Consider the following 23464-nt stretch of genomic DNA (forward strand, 5'->3'; position numbering starts at 1 on the left):
ACCTGAATATACTTCCGCTGTGTCTCATCATTTAAAACATGTGCAACGTGCTTGGAAAAAATCTTTTCCCTACCGGTTCTGGCATGGATGCCAACCATAGTGACACCAATGGGCCAAGGGGCATTTCCAATGGCCATCTGAAGGTAAGCATCATTAGCCTAAAAAGAGAGTTGAAGAAGAGATCAGGAGAGCAGAGATATTCTGCTAGTCCAAATTTTCATTTAGTATTTCACAGCCCTTCACGAGGAAATTTTCATCCATCTCTTGGGCGTGTTGAAAGTATCATCATTCCCATTATTCAAACAAAAGAAATTAAAATATGGGGTGACTGACTGCTTACCGAGGACCACAAATGTCTGTGGAAAAACAGAAACCAACACTAACCCAGGGGGTAAAAAGACAAAACATTCCTTTGCAGCCTTGGTGCACTGGAAGTTAATACATTTCAGATCTGGAATTACCAGGCAGGTAATTTGATGCACTGACAAAAACTCTAGTCTGAGTTTCCGTTAGACCTAGTCTTCTCCCTAGGTGGTCACAGAGAAGACAGAGGCTAACTAGTTTTTCATAATCCAACCTGAAACTACAACTACTCCCTGCACAGCAGTGCAGACCTCTGAAAGCAGTGTGGGCTCTGTGTGCTGGGACCATCACATCGGGTCCATAGCAGATGTGTAAACAGAGATTAAATACTGGCCCTCGAGCCAAATAGCTAAAGGATGAGATCACTTCACTTTGGCCCCCCAAACCTCCCACCTTCCAAGAACCTTAAAAGCAACAAAGTGAGAAGAGAGAAAGCAATGAAGAAAAATGGCTCTTTTTCTAAACCAAGCCTGGCTACCTGGGCTGGGGTGGGGGACAAAACAGAAAGCAAGTAAACTCTAAAAGACCCCAACGGTTTCAGAGAGGCTTACACAGCCAGGCCTCAAAGAGATCTTCATTTAAAAATCAAACAACTATGAGGCTGATATACTGAATTTTAAAACGGCATATATACATTTTTTAAAATCCCTGATACTCGTGTGTGTAAAGTTTAATACTGGATATTAACTGATAAAATTTCCAATATTCAGTTTCCCCAAATTTCCAAAGAAGAGTGTCCTAATATTAAGTTTTAGTTCTTTCTGTACTTTATATAAAATAAACTTTCACCAGCTTCTCATATACGAGAATGAGAAAAGTATCAAGAGGGAAGGCATCGCCTCTAGTAGGCAAGTGCCGTGAATTCCTTCTGCTCTGATGGTGACCTTATCCATCCATCCCAACGCAATCATCCCTGGTAAGCTCCAGGCAACTCACAGAAACTATCCAAAAATAAAACGCATAGCTATAAAGCAGAAACACTTTCTTTGACTAACCAACAGGCTCTCATCTAGAGGGACTAAAAACACTACTTTAGGCCATTGGCATGAGGCTCTCATCAAGGAGATCTCCAGTCACCCAGGATCACCCACTGTCCCTTCTGAGGACAGACACTCAGAGCACAGGAATAAGCAACGCATCCCCACTTTTCTGGCAGAGCCCCATCGAGGCTCTGGAACTGTCACTGGAGATGCTGCACGGAACCCTCCACTCCTCTCTTGGGAGGCACAGCCGCTGGAAGCCTCCCTCCTCAAACTCGGCTGATGGCCCACGAGCAGGGGTGCACTTCCAATCGCATTAGTGGTGCAAGAGGCCCTTCTCTTCTTGTTCGCCACACGGACTGATGGCCTTCCACCTCCTTTCTAAACTCTACCCAGGAAGCACATGGACCCCAGAGCTCTCTCCTCTGCCACCTGGTCCCAGAGTCCACTCAGGAATAAAGACACTGCGGCAGGGGAAGTCTCCCCTCCTGGGCTTTGCTATTGTCGCAGTACTGAAATGGGAGAGAGAAATTCTGGCAGCCTCACTTAGAGCATTTTCTCAGAGAAAACAGCATAAAGGGCAGTTAAATTCCACTGTATCATTAGTACGATGGTTCAGCTATATTATGGATTAAGTAGGCTTTTATAGCTGGCCTGGGAAACTAATCTACGTAACATTGCTTCTACGGGAAAATTTGTTCCAAGCCATAATCAACAATCTAAAAACTTTGAAATTCAATCCCATTCATGAAATGAATGGCTGCCTATATCCAGTTTGTGAAGAATCTTTACACCTTCCTTAAAAATGACTAAAAAATACAGTGCGGTCTTAAACTTGATTATTCATGCCTAACAATAAAGCTAATATATTAGAAAATGAAAGGTTTTTTTTTTTTACTACTAATTCATTTCACATCTATTCTTAAATCTTCTATCAAAATACTCCCACACGAGATGAACATATTATGTACACAACCTACGCATGCTCATAAACATAATTCTGATGCACGGCATGGTAATGTACCTTCACATATTCCCTCTGCAACATGAATTTAATGATATCTGTTATGGATTCTTTAATATCAGCAGGAAGATTCTGGAAAAGAAAAAAAAGCGTAACTAAATTTTGGAAGCTACAGTATGTAGTTACAGACTGCATTTATTCTAACTTTATATATTCTATTTTTTAAAAATCAGTTAACAAGGGCTTCCCTGGTGGCGCAGTGGTTGAGAGTCCGCCTGCCGGTGCAGGGGACACGGGTTCGTGCCCCGGTCCGGGAGGATCCCACATGCCGCGGAGCGGCTGTGCCCGTGGGCCATGGCCGCTGAGCCTGCGCGTCCGGAGCCTGTGCTCCGCAACGGGAGAGGCCACAACAGTGAGAGGCCCGCGTACCACAAAAAAAAAAAAAAAAAAAAAAAAAAAAATCAGTTAACAAAAGCATTTTTCGTGAAACCTCACCCTTTTCCGTAGCTTTCTGAAAAGGGGTCTGAGATAGGACTCGGTCTGTTTCTGAGTAGCACTGTTGAGTTTACCCTGTACGCTGCGCTTCACATAATCCTCTCTGGCATTCAGCTCCTTAGCCCAAACACCAAGAAGAAACTGTGGGAAAAAAGGGTAAATTTAGAGTACAATGCCACCCAGTGGTTCTGTAAGCTTAAAAGTTCTCTGATGCACAAAATGGTATACACTCATCCTTAGAGTAAATGTCTTGACTGATTAAAACATCAACCAATATGTAACTAATGAACTATCTCTGCTTACTGCATCACGTATGTTTTAATGTAGTACCTTTGGCAAGTCACAGACTTCCCTATTCTACACCTCTCCCAGCTCAGATGCGATCCATTTCCCCTGAAAGAGCTATCAAATTTCACCGGCAACTGCTTGACAGAAATAAACTTTTACTTGTATTCTATTACATAAAATTCAACCTACCTAGACTCATCAGCCATAATGCCATATGTGCTGTGATATTTAATCAATCTTCCAGGGATGATGTTGTAGTATTTGGACTTTCTACTTTTGCAGTAGAGACCACAATTCAATTAAAAATTCCCTCTAAAGTGCCTGACCAAAGGAGAAGGAAGGAAAAAAACGAACGAAAATAAAAGAAACTATGATCAGCCCCCATCCTGCCCCAGAAAACTACCCAGGTGCCCCCTGAGTTAAACTGCACAAAGAGCATCCTTCCCAGAGGCAGGTAAACACTGAGGGCTGAGGAAGCCATACTCCCCTAGCGGTGTTACCTATGCATGTCCTACATAGGGAGAGGCTGTCACTCAAAGAGGAAATTCTAGTTCATGTTAGATCCCACCACGCCCTAGCTAACTCCATGCCAAATCCTCAACAGATTGAGAATCTTGATGACTAATTATGTTGTATTTAAACTGTAAACACAAGTAAAAGCATTTCTTGCATTTATATCTCTTGTTCTGAACACAAATAACGTGTGAATAAATGTTAAAAGGAATCTGGGATTTGCACATACGCTACCTAAACCACTGAAAGAGGAATTCCGGGAAGGATGAATGAGCTAAATCCCAAGTCTCTGAAAGGCTGCTCGAGTGTTTGCTTTTTTCCCTGTCAACGTCTTCCCACCTCCTTCCCTTCCTTAGTGTCATCATCTCTCAGAAAAGCTTCTCCTTATTGCACTCCTTCCCAGAGTGTTTAAAAACAAATTTTTAATCCTTAGAACTTCTTGTTCATTCCACTGCTATGATTCTTTTTGGTGTATTTACATTAATAAGTCAGCTTTACAAGTGCTATGAAGAAAGTAAATATACATTTTCCTCGTTTAACCTCTATATCCAAGCACATAGCAATATCATAAACACCGTACGTGCAGAAATGTTTAGTGAGGATTTCCCTTTGCAGTCTGTAACTCTTGAACAATTCAAAAATGAAAACCCAAAAAAACCCCAAAAAACAGAAAGTACGACCAGTTCTTAACTAAAGAAAACGTGTCCTCCTTTCCTAACCAAAAAGTACATACCTTCAGGAATTTGGTAATGATGTCCATGTCTTTATGATCATCACCTTTTCCTAAAGACTCTCCCAGTGCCTGAAGAAAAAGAATGCTTCTGTTCATTAGTCAAGAGCAACAGCGGAATACATACATTATCAACACCAGACTAAACATGGCTCTTTATTACATATACATATGGTCCGATTTAAAATCCTGATGGAATTTCTAGATAGATTTAAAAAAAAGACAATTGGCCATTTTAAATTTAGAGAGCATGTTATCTTTTATGACTCAAAGAGGGAGTAAAGGGAATGACTGCTAATGAACATGAACAAGGTTTATATTTAGGGGAACAAAATGCTCTAAACTTAGATTGTGATGATGGTTGTAGCAACCTGTGAATATACTAAAAACCACTGAATTGTACACATTAAATGGATAAATTGTATAGTATGTGACTATCTCCAAAGCTGTTTGAAACGAAGGAAAAAAGAAAAAAATGTCCAGAACTGGTTGCTCACACCAATTACTGCAGTAAAATTTAGGGGGTCGAGGTATAATTAAAAGGACATCTTCCTTAACTACAGTCTCACTCACAGCATGCAATGTGGGTTAAGAGCCAGGAACGAAAGGTGACAGAAAAAATAACTATGTTTTATTAACCATTAAGAACTTTAAACTAAGTCATTATTTCTGTTCATGCTAGACATTTAGATAATACAACTTTTAAATAAGATTACATATATCACTCCACATTCAACACACTGGCAAAAATAAGAAAGCAAGATACTGCCAGGTGTTGGCAGGGATGCAGGGATACAAGACACTCACACACTGCTGGTGGAGGGTGGAGACTGGCAAACCCATTATAGAGAGCAATTTGGCAGTACTCAGACAAGTTAAACATATATCAGAAGCAATCCTGCTTCTGCTCCAGAGGGGTCATGTGCAAGACTGTTTGTCACAAAGCTGTCTGTGGTAACAGGGAGCTGGGAGCAATCTCACTGTCTGTCATGATGGCGAACAAAAAGTAAAAGGCAGTGAATGCCACAGTGTATGAAATGCTATGTTAACAGTTAAAATCAAAGGTTTAGATGTACCTAAGGTATCAAGGATGGAACTTAACATAGTTCTAAGTGGGAAAAAAGTGAACAGAATGAAGAATTTCACAGTAAAATATCATTTATGTGTATACCAAAACACATGCAGACAAAACACTACTGGTTCTACAAGACCATCAACAGATCAAAGGATACATATCAGAGTGAATACTTTTGAAGGCAGGAAGTAGGTGAATGTGTATAGAAAATGAGAAAAAAGCGAGTGAATAAACACAAGGCACGAAACAGAAGAAGGGCCTTTGCAGTGACCAAAGACGCCAGCACGCTGTCCACTGAAGAGTCTGAGGAGCTCAACCATCTGCTGCAGGGAACGAAAGGCGTGACGGGGAATCAGGGAAGGTGGTGGAGGGATCACCTCTAACTCTTCAATCGTGGTGTTTTCTTCATGAACTTTCAAATCATTTTGGGTGTCTTCCTCTCCAGGTTCTTGGCCACCCACAATTTCATTCAGGTACTGCTGATCAATCTTATCCAAAGCTGCTTTCAGATCGTTCCTCAATCCCTGAGGAAAGGCAAAGTTACATCCGGTATGAAATTTCACTGATGTTTCACTTCTGATTTTTTTCTCTAACAATGAGTATAATCCACTTTTTTCTCCACAAAGAAACTCCAATAATATTTCAATTTATTATACAGCTATCACCACTGTCCATGCAAAGTCAATTCTTATGAACATATTTAAATTTAAAAGAATGTACAAACAGGTAATCTGATGGTCAGAAAAATAAAACATACAAGTGACAAATCCAAATAAGAATATGCGTTAATGCTGTAATTTTCTAATGAGGCCCTAGTGAAAGTGACCAGGTCTCCACTGGTCCCCAACCCATTCTCCTGGTTCACTGAAAATGTCTAACAACTGCAACTATTGATACTTTGAACTCCCAAAACATTTGGAAATGTCAACAGCATAAAACCAGGGTCTCAACCATATCCTAGGATTTCACTATGTTTCTAACAAACCAGCAAATTCCACGTTCTATTCACTTCCAGTTTGTGACCACTTGGTAAAACTGGAAGCCTTAAAGCTAGACCCTTGGCATATACCACATTCAAAAATTAACTCAAAATGGATCAAAGACCCAAATGTAAGAGCTAAAACTATAAAACTCTTAGAGTTAACTAACAAAACAGAAAACAACCTGATTTTAAATGGACAAAGGACTTTAACAGATGACATACGAACGGCCAGTACGTAAATGAAAAGATGCTCAACATCACTAGTCATTAAGGAAATGCAAATCAAACCAGAGAGAGATGCCACTTCACAGCCATTAGGATGAATATTATCAACAGAAAACGGAAACTAACAACTTGGCTAGGATATGGAGAAACAGACCCTAGTGCACTGCTGGAAATGTGAAATGGTACAGCTGCTGTGGAAAATGGTACGGCAATATCTGAAAAAGTTAAACATACCCACACCAAGATACATTACAATGTCCAAAGTTAAAGACAACTCCTACAATACAACATAGGCGGAGCAGTCTTTGACATAAATCTTAGCAATACTCTCTTTAATCAGTCTTTAAGGCAAAAGAAATAAAAGCAAAACCAAACAAACGGGACGTGATTACACTTGAAAGCTTTTGCACAGCAAGGAAACCATCAACACAAAAAGACAACCTACTGAATGGGAGAAAATATTTATAAATGATGTGACCCACAAGGGCTTAATATCCAAAATATACAAACAGCTCGTACAACTCAATATCAAAAAACAACCCAATCCAAACATGGTCAGAAGACCTGAACAGACATTTCTCCAAAGAAGACATGCAGATGGCTAACAGGCACATGAAAAGATGCTCCACATCACTAATTATTAGAGAAATGCAAATCAAAACTACAATGAGGTATCACCTCACACCTGTCAGAATGGCCATCATCGTAAAGTCTACTAAACAAAAGTTGCAGAGGATGTGGAGAAAAGGGAACCCTCATACACTGTTGGTAGGAATGAAAATTGAGAGAGCCACTATGGAAAACAGTATTCAGATTCCTTAAACTAAAAATAGAACTACCATATGATCCAGCAATCCCACTCCTGGGTATATACCCAGAAAAAGTGAAAATACTAAATTCGAAAAGATACATGCACCCCAATGGTCACAGCAGCACTATTTATGATAGCCAAGACATGGAAGCAACCCAAGTGCCCAACAGGTGACTGCATTAAGAAGATGTGACACACACACACACACACAGGAATATTACTCAGCCATAAAAAAAAGAATGAAATTCTGCCATTTGCAACAACATGGATGGACCTGGAGAGCATTATGCTTAATGAAATAAGTCAGACAGAGAAAGACAAATACTGTATGATATCACCCATATGTGGAAACAAAAAAATAATACAAATGAAAGTATATGCAAAACAGAAACAGACAGATATCGAAAACAAACTTGTGGTTACCAAGGGGGGAAGGAAAGGAGAGAGGGACAAATTAGGGGTATCGGAGTAACAGATACAAACTATTATATTTAAAATAGATAAGCAACAAGGATATACTGTATAGCACAGGGAATTATACCCAATATCTTGTAATAACCTATAATGGAATATAATCTGCAAAAACCTGAATCACTATGCTCTATACCCGAAATTAACACAATACTGTAAAACAACTATACTTCAATTAAAAAAAAAAAAGTTAAAGAAGGAGAGCATCTTAAAAGCAGCAAGAGAAAAACAACTTGTTTTGTACAAGGGAACCCCGCTCCCCCATAAGACTATCAGGAGATTTTTTTCAGCAGAAACTTTGCAGACCAGGAGGGAGTGGCACAATATATTCAAAGTGCTAAAAGAATAAACTTCCAAGAACACTCTATCCAGCAAAATTATCATTCAGAATTGAAGGAGCAACAGTTTCCAGAGAAGCAAAAGCTAAAGGAGTTCATCATCACTAAACCAGCCTTATAAGAAATATTAAAGAGACTTCTTTAAGCTGGCAAGAAACGGCACTAATTAATAACAAGAAAACATATGAAAGTATGTATCTCACTGGTAAAGGTAAATATATAGTAAAAGTAGTGAATTAATCACTCATAAAGCTAGTTTGAAGATTAAAAGACAAAAGTAGTAAAAACAACTCTAACTACAACAATTAGTTAAGGGCTACACAAGACAAAAAGATGTAAAATGTGGTATCAGAAAAATAAAACGTGGAGGGAGGGGAGTAAAAATTGTAGAGCTTCAGAATGTGTTCAAATTTATGAACTTTTAGACTGCTCCAGTTATTTCTAAAATAAATAAATCACAGGGATATAATGTACAGCATAGTGACTAAAGGTAATAACACTGTATTGCATCTTTCAAAGTTACTTAGAGAGTAGATCTCTAAAAAAAAAGTCCTCATCACAAGAAAAAAAAATTTTGTTGTAACTCTGTATGGTGATGAATATTAACTAGATTATAGTGGTGATCATATAAAATCATTATGCTGTACCCTGAAATTAATGTTATATGTCAGTTATACCCCAGTTTTTAAAAAGTACATAAGAAACTCTAGTATTTGGGACAGGCTTGAATAAGATTAGAATACAGCAGGTTGTAATAAATTAATATTAAAAGCTAGGAGATTTTTCAAGTAATGAAATGAGCAGTAGAAAAATTAAATCAGGTAACAAAAACTGAATAGTTCACATTAGCATTTTAAACTGTCTTTTGATAAGGAAAATGACTCAAGAGATAGAAGAGAAACAAATATCGGTGAAATGAAGCATTACAAAACCACTTACTCTTTCCAAGAATTTAAGTTAGGAAAGTTCAGATAGGACTGAAAATAAAGAAAAACAAATTGCTGTACACATTAATAATATAAATGAAGAAAAAATTTTAAATTCATTATGCTTTAAAAAAAAGTTAGGTTTTCCCTGGTGGCGCAGTGGTTGAGAGTCCGCCTGCCGATGTAGGGGACACGGGTTTGTGCCCCGGTCCGGGAGGACCCCACATGCGGCGGAGCAGCTGGGCCCGTAAGCCATGGCCACTGGGCCTGCATGTCTGGAGCCTGTGCTCCACGGCAGGAGAGGCCACAGAGGTGGGAGGCCCGCGTACCGCAAAAAAAAAAAAAAGTTAGACACAGAATCACCGTATGATCTAGCAATTCCACTTCTGGGAATATATGCAAAAGAAGTGAAGGCAGGGACTCGAACAGATATTTATATACTTGTGTCCATAGCAGGATTATTCACAATAGCCAAAAGGTAGAAGCAACCCACATGTCCATCGAGGGTGAATGGATAAACAAAATGGGGTCCATATATACAATGGAGTATTACTCAGCCTTAAAAAGGCAGGAAATGCTGACACCTGCTACAAAGCAGCTGCCCCTTTAAGGCAGCATTCTAAGTTAGAAGGCCAGTCCAAGGAGCCTTCAGATGACCTCAGCCACAGCCCTCACCTGACTGTATCACATGTAAGACCCCAAGCAAAAAACTGCCCAACTTACTTAGCCCAATTGAACCACAGAACTGTGAGGGAGAATGATAAATTACCTTAGGTTACTAGGTTTCAGGGTGGTTTGTTACCATCATAGATGACTGAGAAAGATTTTATAATAATGAATTGTTTTAAGCTGTAAGTTTTGGGGTGGATTGTTACACAGCCACAGATAACCACACCTGTCTCTCACTGAAAGAGCAAGTTAATAAGGCCACAGAAGATCTGAACACCACCACTGTAACTGACATTTATCCAAAGCATAAAACATACTCTTTTCAAGAGTCCATGGAATATTCGCCAAGACAGACCATAAGCTGTGCCATAAAACAAGATTAGAGTCCTAAAAGTAAAGCTAAAACTATTAAAGTTTTAGAAGAAAATACCATCTCTTTAAGACCTTAGGGTAAGCAAAGATTTCTTAAGCAAAACACCAAAAGCAATAACCATAAAGTGAACTTCATCAAAATTTGGAAGTCCTGCCCATGAAAAGGCACCATTAAGAGAACAGGTAAGGCCTAGAGTAGGAAAAAATAGACACAAAACATGAATCTGTATATCTGACAAAGAATCCAGAATACACATAAAGAACGCCTATAACTCAAAAAGACAAACAACCCAACTGAAACATGAACAAAAGACACATTGCATAGAGAAAGATATGGCCAATGAGTCTATGAAAAGATGCTCATAATCTTTAGTTATCAGGGAACTGTGAGTAGAACCACAATGAGATACTACCACAATACAAGAGAATGGTTAAAATTTAAAAGACTAACAATAACAAACATTGATGAGACACTGGAAATATTTGGCATTTCCTAAAAAGTTGAACATACATTTACTCTTACTATACAGCAATTCCACTTCTAAGTATTTACCAGAGAGATAAAAACATATTTACCCAAGAGGAATAACACAGATCCAAAAAAGATCTGTGTAAGAATGTTCACAGCAGTTTTGTTCCTAACAGCCCCAAGCTAGAAACATGTTTTGATATATTCATACAGCTGACTATCATCAGCAACGTAAAGGAACAAACTACCAACATCCACAGTAACATGGACGAATCTACAAAATATCACGCTGAGCAAAAGAAGCCAGACACACATCCTCTAAATTCACTGGTGGGGATGGAATTTAACAAGGTGGTTGCCCAGGAGTGGAGGAAGAAGAACCCGGGGACTGGCCAAGGAGGAGTGCTGGGGAACTTTCAAGTGTGTGTGATGAAAATACTCTACATCTTCATAAGGGTAGTGGCCACACACTTGCATGTATTTTGTCAAAATGCACTGAACTGCATGCCCAAGATGTGTGCTTTTTAAAAGAAAATTAAAGAAAACCTGAGACTTCCCTGGTGGTCCAGGGGTTAAGAATCTGCCTTCCAATGCAGGGGACACAGGTTTGATCCCTGGCAGGGGAACTAAGATTCCCACATGCCGCGGGGCGACTAAGCCCGCACGCTGCAACTACTGAGCCCGCGCACCACAACTAGATCTCGAGTGCCACAAGTAAGACCTGATGAGGCCAAAAACAAACAAATAAATACTGAAAAATAATAAGTAAAAAAAATAAACTCACGCACACACAAAATTTTTTAAAAAAAGAGAACTTACATTCAGCAGCAGTAATCTGGCAACTTTATTTTTCCTTTTTTCTCTATAGTAATGCAATTAGTTGAACTCTGTCGAAGTCCATACTATTCTCATTTATATGGTACAACGACATTCTTCTACCTTTGTTCTGACTTCTTACCTTGTTAACTTCTGGTGTGAGGATCTCTATTTTTCTTAAACGTTGGAAAGCATCATAATCAGTTTCTCCAAAGAGTCTGACTGGTTCTCCTCTTTCTCTTAATCTCCTGATAACCTATTTTAAAAAATATATCAAACAACAGTAGTAATTCCCTATGTCATTAGTAATAGTAATTCCTATTTTAGGAGACCAAACACTTATTTTGGTAAGTGAAAAGTAGATGCAGAAAGTAAGTTATATTTCTTTTTCTTTAGTTTCCACTAATAGATATACTGAATTATTGTCACACCTTAAATAACCCTAATGGTTTAGGTCATTTGGCGAGTGTTTCAGAAAGGACCAATCTGTGTAGTAGATTACATAAGAAAAACATTACGATGGGAGGGAGTGATAACATTTATAAAGAGAAAAAAATAAAATAAAACCAAGCCTGGAGTCAGCGATAAGTCAATGACCATAGATAGCCATGAGTCGGCACTGCAGTACTAAATTAAAACCAAAAACTAGTCCCTCAGAAGAGAAAGTGAGTTACAAATGGAGGGAGGGGGACGTGCAGGGCTTTTGACGGCCTGATAATACTCCTCCTTGACTTCGGCCATCGTTATACGAGCGTTTGTTTTGTAATTATCCACTATATCGCACATGTTTTACACACTCTTTGTATACATGTGGTATTTCATAAAAAGGACAAACAAGAATTATAATTAAGAAAATAAGTTATAATTTTAAAAATACCAAGAACTTTATCTGGGAACATAAATAGTATCACACTTAGAAACCACTGGCAGGGCTCCCACTGGACTAAATGAAACTCGGTATTAAAAAAACTTAAGAGGTCGTCTAGTGCTATCTCGAACCCATGCAGAAATGACCTCAAAAACACCTTCATCTGGTCCCTGTCTGACAAATGACAAAAATCACACCTCTTCATGAAACAGCCCATCCCATTTTTGGACAGATATGTTATGTTTCTCAAAATAAATGAAAAGCTACCTCTCTCAATTATCTCAGTTCTTCTTTATGAAACGACAGAGAATATTCAATGCTTTTTCAAAATTAGAACTGTGGTCAATGGATCTTTTTAAAAATCTCAAATATTCTTCGTTTCAGGCCAAGTATTCAAAAGTCCTTCATCTAATTTTCACACACAGCTTCTGGAGTCAGCCCTCCCTTCCTCTGAGAGTTTCCTTTAGCTCAAAGTTAATTTCGCTGTGTACCTTGTGTACAGTCTGAATTCTTTTTTCACAGGAATATCTTTAAAATTTTGTTGTTGGTGTTATTGCTGAAGGAAAATAATAGTTGATATTGACCAGGGTATGGGCAAATACTATAGCTGAGAGTATGAACTGCTATAACAAGTCTGCAGGGCTCTCTGGTAATATGTATCCAAAGCCTTAGGCATGTATATAGTCTTTAGTCATTAGAACAGACTTCAGAAATCATGTTTCTAGAAAATTTTCCAAAGCAAAGTAAGCATATATTATTACACATGCAATGACATCTGTATGAGGGTGTTCATCTTAGTATGATCTAAAATAGGGAAATGCTGGGGCAACCTAAATGACCATTAGCACAGAATTGATTTTAAAAATAATAAAGTAGTTTTTAAAATATTATGGGAAATTATGCAGTCATAAAGGATCATACAGATCTCTGTATTTTGACTTAGAAAGATGCATTAAGAGGAAGTTACAAAACACTAACTTTCTTTTAATACATAATTTATATTATTTTAAATAATTTAGACAACTTATCAAGTATAATTAATTAGAATATATGCATTTAATTATACTTAGAATGTGTTTAGTTTTTAAAGTTCAGAATGATACATTCTTTAAAAACAACTTAAGACATAAGATATTAGACAACAGTACCTAGAAAAGCAGAGATTAATTTAGAACCTCATAAAGAAAATTGAACTAGAATACTCTGCAGCTGGCCAGTTAAGTCATTTTATACGGGAGATAATGACAAAAGTTATTGGAAAGAACTAAATGCAAATGCTGTGGAGCTTTTTTCCCACAAAACATTCATATAAAAACTTACCTCTTGCCTAGAAAGAGTCATGGGTAATTTTTCTTCTGCCAGTTCAAGTTCTAATACTGGATTCGATGAAGTTAATGGTTTCTCGTCCTCCTCTTTTGGCTGTATCTACATTAATAGCCAAAAGAAACGAAATTCTCCTTTTAAAATATAATATGGTTTAACATTTATCATTCTATACATTAGGTATTCACCGAAATTAAACATGTTTTAAATATTGAAGGTTTTCTAAATGTTCCTCTGAGCAAAGAGCTCATAATCAATGTACATGCTTGTGAGAGCTCAGGGACACCCAAGCAGAGACCATGCACCCAGGAGACAGCATTCTTGCTACAGGAGTATAATGGTTTCCACAATCAAAAACTTTAAAAGGCTGAAATTTAGACTCATTTTCTCCCTATACTCCAAGATTTTTACTTTCTTCTTAGAAACAATCAGCTTGCTTCTCCTCTTTGAGAAAATCATCTTACAGGGTTATTTGATCCTTGCTCTGGGTTTAAAATGAAGACCAAAGAAAGGAACTGCTCTCTAACAAAAACCTGTGAAGCCTCAAGCTCCAGCTCTTTCCTCTCCTGATTTTTGAAAGGTGTTTTTCCAAGTGCACAGGAATCACTGCTGGACATGCAGAAAACTTTCCGATGCTACACAGAACTTGCCCACAAACTGAGCTGTGAACCTTGTGGGAAAATAATGAAAACCAGCACCTCTCTACTCATAGTACAGAAAGAACAGAGTGGACATTCTTGCTCATATGAACCTGCAGAGAAAAAAATTTCTTTATATATTTTCTTAAGTCTGCTGCCCGAGTCACAGTTTACGAAAATTGAGTTCAGCAATTTATAAGCCCCACTGTGTGGTCTGTAAAAAAGATACTGAAACATGGTTTTCCATCTGAACCATAAGACAAATCTAAGATGCCAAAAGAAGATCAAAAAACAAAAAAGATCAACATTAAGGAAAAACTCACATTCAGTTAAGAAAAGCTATATGGTTAAAATGATATAATTTATGATTCTATAGAGTAAAGATTATGTTAATCAGTGTTAACAGTGGTAACAGAAAATTTAGGTAAAAAAACTAAACTTTCATATTTTCACAGACCAAATCAGCATCAAGCCTTTAAAAAAAACGGTAACTGGTTTTTATAAAAGAATAAAAGCAACACATGCTGTATTTTTATTACTACCAAGAAGGAAATATTAAAAGGCTTTATATCGAAAACCCTGTGCTTTCTTTTTAAGCATAAAAACAGATATTGCTCCCAAAATCTCAGGATAAAAAGCATTTTCAATTATAGAATGGCAGTGAATAACTTTAAGGAAAAGATCTAAGACATTCTGTCAGCTGGACTCAAGGTTACAAGCAGTACCTTTACAGTAATGATTCTGCTTCACTGCTTTCCTCTATATAAGCAAGAAAGTACTGCCATTATCACGGAAGCAATCTAAACAAAGCAAAATCGTCACTGTTTAAATTATTTTCCTACCTTATCAAAAAGTTGAAAACAATCAAATTCAGGGATCTGGGAAAGCAACAAGTCAGCAGACTAAAACGCATGGTTAAGTGATTCTTATTCTAGTTCAAGTGTGAGTTTAGATAATGCTGGGCAAACAAAAGATGAGAATTCTTCTTTCTGAATATCTATCTATTCGATGGTTATTTACATAAAACATATCTTAATTTCCTAAACTAGAAGCAAATGAAATCAATGTACCTATGGAAAATATCAAAATATAAACTTTCATATTTTAGAAACCTATCAGAAATACATTTTCAACACTTGCCCTCTCCCAAAAGTACCAAAAGAAAGCAAACGCATATACATACCATTTGCATTCCTCATGCTTCTTTCTAGAAATGCTGTGCCAGATAAAATTAATTTCCAGAACTTTCTCCATTACGTGCACAAGAGTATTATTTTATATTGATGTTTCACAAGCAAAAAGTCGATTTCAAATTTATGATTTGTCAAAATTATTTCAATAGAACCTCTGAACTTTGTTTAAAAAATTATTCAACTAGATTTAGCCTTTTTATAAAATAACTTAAACACAACTTCACCTCGTTACCTTTAACCCCTCCCAATAAAAACCCCAATACATTATTAACTGGTCGTCTCAAAGATAATTTTAGTCATGCTTCTAAAGTATACAAAGTCTTCCAGATAACTCATTTATTTCTAACAAATATTTCAAGATCACATTTTCTATCCAATAAACTAAGCAGTGTTTGAAATGTGATACCTTATTACACAAAATGACACGGTATCTCAGGCAGAGGTACTTAGGGCCAAAAGGGATTATTAACATTGCAAACATAAAAACAATGGCTTAAAATATTCAGGAGAAAGCAGGGGAAATACCACTGCTAATGCCACTGTTGTTGAATGAATAAAATCTTTTGAATCCTTTAAAACTGGACTTTTATTGGGAGAGGTGAGGCGAGGAGTGGTGGTGATGGTGATGAAAATGAGGCAGTAACAGATCCAGGACTTAATTAAAAAGAAAAAAAATCAAGCTTTGATCTCAAGCCACTTCATGCTGTCCACAAAAAGCCAAACCATTCCAAGCCAAAAGTCATGCATGTATTTTCCTGAATTCAAGATTAAAAAAAAGAAAAAGGAAAGAAAAACAAAAACTCATACCTCTCCAGATGGCTTCTCATTTATAGGCTAATGTATAACATTAATAAATTGAACAGAGATCAATCGTTTTGACACTTTAACAACAGCTGTATAAATTTAAACTCAGAAACATCAATTTAACATAAAAGCAGGCATTCATACCTTGTAGCCACATCTTTCAAAATATGCTTCCTCTTCTTTTTTTGCAAGTTCACTACGCTTGAAATATTTTTTATTTTCCTATTGAAGAAAGAAGTAAGTTAATGTCTTTGGGTAAAATTTCATGTCCCTTGGTCAACAACCTTGCAAGTTTTTCAAGAATTGTAAAGTTTTTTCGTTCACGGAGATTATACTGATTTCCTGAACACACCACCTGTGCTCAGCCCCTGTTCTAAACATGAGGTATTTCTCTTGTAGCATCAGTTTGACGGACATATCCAACAGCACAAAGAAGAAACCACCCACATTTTCCAAATGTTCACATTGTTTTTATTTAGTTTCCCAGTGTTTGAATTGAATTTCTACAAATGGATTCATGATGAACCACGTAAAATGAGATACTTTAATTATTTTCTCCTAACAGAACCAACCAAACCAAAATTATGGTAGCTTCAGCTGACATGTTAAATCTCATTACAAAGAGAGCTCCAAGGGTGTGTCCAAATTCTTTTTTGTCATCTGGAATCTTATTGTAATGATCAACTGTATTAGTATTCAACAAATTTTTATAATAATCGAGACAGAATGGTTTTGGAGAGTCTCTTTAGTAAAAAGATGGTTCAAAGGTTTTAATATGACATGCTGTTAAGAGACAAACTCTAAATCTAGTGTGGCAGGTGAAAAAAAAACGGTTAGTTCTTTCCATGCTATGCATAAAATTATCCTGTTAAAAATGCAGTCCCCTGATCATTTTGTAATGTATAAAACTATCAAATCACTATGTTGAACACCTCAACTAATGAAATATCTTACATCAATTATAATGTAAAAAATACAGTCCCTAATTTGTAGGCTTGTTACTATCCGCTTCTTAGATATTATGTCATTGATAACTTAGCTCAAATAAAGATACTGCCCTACTTTACCAGTAGTAACCGAAACATTACCTCAATAATACCTCCACACATGTAGTTAGCACCTCACAGTTCCAAAGCTCACTCACTCAGGCAGTGATCATCAATGGATGCTAAAACCATGACAAGAAAGTGTGATGGTGAACGACGGAAAGATAAGGCTGCCGCACTTGAACCCACTGCTCAAGTTTGGCATCAATACCACGTACGTCCTATGTGAAACACATCGGAAGTACACAGCAGACCACTCAGAAGTGTTCTCCCTAAAAATCTAAATTGGAATCTAATCAAACAATTCACTTCCAGCTTACTAGAAATGTAAGGAATAGAGGAAGCTCAAAACACCACTGGGAAGCAATCAAACACGAGCACATTTTACAAAACTAGCCCCAGTTTCTCCAACAAGTTGATGCATAAAAAAAAGTGGGGGACCTGGGAAATGTTTGCAATGAAAAGAAACCAAGAGTCATAATAAACAAATGTAATGAGTGGACTTTGTGTGGATTTGATTTGAATAAACCAACTGTAAAAACATATATATGTATTTATTTTAATTCAATTGGGGATATTCGAATGCGAGAGGAGTATTTGATGGTATTAAGGACCCAATTTTAATTTTGTTGGTGGTGATCTTAATTCTATAAAAACATGGTCTTATTTTCTAGAGTTATATGTGTTGAAGAAAGACAGGAATTCATTATACAACTCTATTGGTGTGTATGTTTAAAACTAACAGCTCATAACAGTTTTTTTAAGTTCATTCATTAATCAATAAATATTTACTGACTTATGTGCTGTACCCCAAGCACAGCTTTACAGGTATGAAGATGAAGATGTTACCCGGCGTACGGAACTGATGGTATCACCTGAACATCAAAACTACTCTAAGAAATGTGGGCGCAAATAATACTAATCCCACTGTGGAGGTGAGAAACCTGAGAATTAGAAAGTTCAGGTGACTTTCCCAGAACTCAGTGAGGCTCATGAGTTAACAGAAGCAGAATTAAGAACGCTGGTCCTTAAATCCTTTGTGCTGATCTAGTATTCAAGTTACAGTTCTGCACTCCCGAAACTCATTTCAGCATCATAAAATGTTCCTTTTGACTATGTAGCATGTACTGGTCATATTTCAAATAAGTGCGTTGACAAACATACCGGCGGCCTCTCAGAATGAGCTGATACATAGGAAAAAAGTAAAAGGACTCTCCAGGCCAGAGACCATGGTCCAATCTTTAACTATGGTATCTTTCACTACCGTCTCTCAATTCCATTGAACACACCTAACAAAACCTTATGCCTTGAACATCAATTCTCAAAATGTGGACTTCTGGGGGGTCCCTAAGACCTTTTCAGAGGTTCCACTAGGTAAAATTTATTTTCATAATAATACTAAGATATATGTGCCCACCCCTTTTTCACTGTGCTCAGACCTGCACTGATGGTACAAAAGCAATGGTGACGAAAACTACTGGAACCTTAGCATAAATGAAGGCTAAGTTTATGTACCAGTGGTCACTGTATTCTTCACCACCGTGCACTTGCAGGAAAATAAAAAAGCCAGTTTCTCTTAAGAATATCTTGATAAAGTACAATTTTACTAAATCTCATCCCTGGAGCACATGGCCTTTTAATATTTGGTATGACGAAATGAAATGAAATATATTGAAGCACTTCCACTATATAATGGCGTAGGACAGTCCTCTCAAAGAAAACCAAACTGGTTGATTATTTCAGACCTGCATATCTGGCAAACAGTTTCTCAAAACTGAACAAAGCAAACCTGTCACCTAAAGGAAAACAATGATAGTATTTGTTGCCTATGATAAAATTCCACCTGTCAAGCGAAAATCAGAAGGGTAGAAAAGTGGTATCCCTCACTGTGAACTTGATGGCTTCCCAATACTTAAAGGCTTTTCTGATGAAATCAGTGGTGACGTTAACAAATGTAATTTTTTAAATATTGTCTAATGAAACACATCATTTACAAGATCTGCATAACTCAGCAAAGTTGAAAAAACTCATGATGTTAACAAAGGCAAGAGTTCACAAAATCATGTACAGGCGAAAGATCTATGACCAGGATAAATCAGAACAGATCTAGAGCAGAACAGGTCAATGGATTTTAGTACACGAAAAGTCTATTGATATGTGTCCGAATCTAAACTCTGAGCTAATCTTTAAGAAACTTACCACTTACCCAGTTTTGGTGTAGTATCAAAGAAAAACGTCCACAATTACTGAAAAGGCTATTAAAATACTCCCTTTTCCAACTACCTCTGTTTCAAGATGAATTTTCTTCACATACTTGAACAAAAACAACATATTGCAACAGGTTGAAAAAAGAAACAGGAGAATCCAACTGTCTTCTTATATACCAGAGATTAAAGAGATTTGCAAAATGTAAAACATGCCATTCTTCTCACTAAATTTCATTTGTTTTGGAAAACATAGTTTTCGTAAAAATGTATTATTTACGCTAACATGATGGATTTTTTATTGTACTTGTACAGAGAATATAAATATACATTTTCAATATCCCAGTTTTAATTTCTAATAGAGTAATTATCAATAAATACATTCTACATAAACAAAGCTCTCTGGAGCTATCAGTAATTAAGAATGTAAAGGGGTCCTGAGACCGACAAGTGTTCTGTCCTACAAGAGTCCACTTGCTGGCACTCTCCATGCCTGCACCTAGCTCTTAAATGCTGGGAAACCACTTGCGTCCCAATGTTGCCCACTGATCCTGATGTATTTACCCATCTTTCTCTCCTATTGTCTACACTGATCATTATTCATTCTCCATTCTCTCAAACCTCTAAGCCCTTTATTTCTCCCCTTATTTCCAGCAAATGACTAAGTCACTCTACAGAGAAAAGGGAAGCCAGCAAACAAGAACTCCGAATTCCTCCCAGCACCAATCCCTTCTGCATCTCAGAATGGAAGAGGAAACCCTCGCCCTGTCTAAGGCCAACCCCTTCCAGCTGTCTTCCAGATCTCAATTTCTCCTGCCTTTCTCATAGTTATCTATTTTCTGCATCTTCACCTTTTCCTTCTCTATTGGCACAAATGATCATCACTTACATATGTTCAAGACTCTGCAACCTTAAAGGAAAAATTCGTTACTCTGTGCTGGGTATCATGCTAAGTACCAATTACAGCAGAAGGACAATAAAACATTTCTCTATTCCATCTCCATTTCCTCACCTCCAGTTCTCTTTGCAGCTGCCCAACAACTGGGAGTCCATTCTTAATGCTCCACTGAAAAATCCCCTGAGGTCATAACTAACTTCCAAGGTGCAAAACTAAAGGATCTTCAAGTCAACTGCTAATTCCCTCCTTCTTCAATTGCTTTCTTCCCTTGGCTGTCAGACAACTTTCTTGTTTCTTCCTTACCTACTGGTTTGTTCAGATTTTCTATTTCTTGCTTTTTTGTCACTTATTTCACTTTGATTTTCCAATTTATTAGAACATATTAATGCATTATTTGCCCTAATTATTGTTTTATTATTTACTGTTTTCCAGTAACTTTCATATTGGTTACTATAGTTCTTTATTGTTTCAATTTCAGGGTTTCCTCGGTTTCTGTTAAAGGAGGGTTTTTTTTAAATTAAGTGGTTTCTATATTTTTATAAATGAAAAAAGCAAGTGCAGAAGAGTGAATCTAGTATGCTACCGTTTGTATTCAAAAAGGAGAAAAGATATTTGCTTCTTCACATTTGCTTTTATATGCATGAAATAACTCTAGGAGACCCCAAAACTGATAATGTTAGCTGCTTTGGAGGAGGTGAACTGTACAGCTGCGGGACATGGGTAAAAAGGAAACTTTTTATTGTACACCCTTTAGTATGTTTTGAATTTTGAATCATTTGAATGCATTACCTATTAACAATACATTTAATTTTTGAAAATTAATTTGCTTTTCATTTTAAAGAGTCCTAGTGAGAAAAATATAAACATTTTGCTTCATACTATGTGACCCCTCACTTCAGGGCAACAAAAGGTTGTCAAAAACAAAAGGGTGGGGCTTCCCTGGTGGCGCAGTGGTTTAGAGTCCACCTGCCGATGCAGGGAACACGGGTTCGTGCCCCGGTCCGGGAAGATCCCACATGCCGCGGAGCGGCTGGGCCCGTGAGCCATGGCCGCTGAGCCTGCGCGTCCGGAGTCTGTGCTCCGCAACAGGAGAGGCCATAACAGTGAGAGGCCCGCGTACCGCAAAAAAAAAAAAAAGTTCCCTACCATGTTTCAGATGTCACTCTGCACACTTTTGTTTAGAAACAAGAGCAGTTTATATTAAGAAAAGCAAGTTAAGCAGTGACTTCTAATTATAAGACATTATTTTATAAAGCACACTGAAAACATACTTTGAAATACAAAGTATGGTGGATACATTTATGACAGAATTAAAATTGTAGGATGTAAGCATTAATAATACACCCCCCTTTATAGGTAAGTCAGGCAGGGTAGAGAACTTGCCCAAAGTTAAAGAGCTCTCTAGTAATGGAGCCCCAGTGAGACTTTAGGACTTGTTTACTCATTTCACAAATTTAGTTTCCTTTCTGGCTATACTCAAAGATTTTGAACTCTTAAGTTTGCTGAATTAACAACAGAATATACAACAGAACCCTACAAACACAAGTCTGAAAGTGGCTGGTAAGGGTTTTAAGACACCATCTGAACTGACAGTACCTTTATTTGGGTTGTCTCCTAAAGCACCTGACCTTCCCATTGGGCCTCTCACTCCTGCAGATTTTAGAAATGAGTTGAAAAGGGTATAGATAAAGAGCACTTCTCCTTTTAAAGACAGAACCTAACTCCTGTGTGGTGCTTCATACATGTTATTCTTGGACTTTGTCCAAGCTGTACTGTCTGGGTTATAAACCTGAGATTCACGGGTCTAAAGAGTACAAGTCTTTCTACCACATCACCGGAAACGTCGGCCCACACTAATAAGGGAGAGTCAAAATTTAAAAACCGCAGGCAACATGACTGTCACCATTTCATTAATTAGAATCATCATTCCTTCAATCAGATTAAGGTTTTTAGTGTTTATATAAATGAAACACAAACATCATCAAGAGTTCTACAAAAAGACACTGGAGAGCTAACAAATACACAGCCTGGACATCCAAAGCAGAGCAATACGTGTGAGATCACGAACCACATGGCAGGGTCCGTTTCTGGCTGAAGAATGGAAATAAGCCTTAAAGAGTCTGAGGTAATAAACCTAATGGTTGGGCACTCAAACACAATTTAAAGAGACACAATGATTTTCAAAGTGAAAGAACTGTCAACTGTCAAGGGATCCTGTTAGCTAGGCAGTATGTATTCTCAATGATGCCATCCAAAATAGAAAACTATACCAAAAGCTCTCCTGCACAGGTGAATTCTATATACTTCATAATCATATATATTTATATCATTACATATAAAATTATGTAAAAATGTATGAAAGAAATAACACCAATCTTACAAAGTCTTTAAGAAAATAAAGTTAAACAGACACTTACTGTATGATCCAACCATTCCACTCCCAGGCATTTACTCAAGAGAATGAAAGTATATGTCCATACAGAAACCTATACACCAACGTTCACAGCAGCTTTATCATAATAGCCAAAAAAATGGAAATAATCTGAATGCCCATCAACAGCCTAATGAATAAACAAATTGAGGTATATCCATACAATGGTGGAATACTGCTCAGTAACAAAAATAATGAAGTCTTGATACAGACAAATGCATAAATGAATCTCAAAATTATTAGGCTGGGGGCTTCCCTGGTGGCGCAGTGGTTGAGAGTCCGCCTGCCGATGCAGGGGACGCGGGTTCGTGCCCCGGTCCGGGAAGATCCCACATGCAGCGAAGCGGCTGGGCCAGTGAGCCACGGCCGCTGAGCCTGCGCTCCGCAATGGGAGAGGCCACAACAGTGAGAGGCCCGCATACCGCAAAAAAAAAAAAAAAAAATTATTAGGCTGATTGAAAGAAAGCAGATAAGAGAGGAACATACTTAAAAATTCTGTTTACATAAAACTCTACAAAATGCAAACTAATGTAAAGTAACAGAAGGCAGACCAGTGGTAGCCTGTGGACAGG

General features: G+C 37.5%; 1 protein-coding gene across 3 annotated transcripts in view; it reads right to left on the minus strand.

Annotated features, from left to right (window-relative positions):
* The window catches only part of PRPF18 (pre-mRNA processing factor 18), a 58051-nt gene that overhangs the window by 26937 nt on the left and 7650 nt on the right, over positions 1-23464 (minus strand). Inside the window, exons 2-10 of one of the 3 annotated variants that reach the window (XM_032623436.1) lie at positions 16458-16535; positions 16317-16343; positions 13676-13780; positions 11630-11743; positions 5786-5932; positions 4337-4405; positions 2803-2943; positions 2368-2439; positions 3-158 (exon numbers count right to left, since the gene is read on the minus strand). In XM_032623436.1, coding sequence (XP_032479327.1) covers positions 3-158; positions 2368-2439; positions 2803-2943; positions 4337-4405; positions 5786-5932; positions 11630-11743; positions 13676-13780; positions 16317-16343; positions 16458-16535 — 909 coding nt within the window. Of the gene's footprint in view, positions 1-2; positions 159-2367; positions 2440-2802; positions 2944-4336; positions 5933-11629; positions 11744-13675; positions 13781-16316; positions 16344-16457; positions 16536-23464 lie in introns of all 3 variants that reach the window. The other 2 variants (XM_032623437.1, XR_004348548.1) reach the window with 2 other exon arrangements.

This window comes from Phocoena sinus, chromosome 2, assembly GCF_008692025.1.
Source record: "Phocoena sinus isolate mPhoSin1 chromosome 2, mPhoSin1.pri, whole genome shotgun sequence".
NCBI lineage: Eukaryota > Metazoa > Chordata > Mammalia > Artiodactyla > Phocoenidae > Phocoena > Phocoena sinus.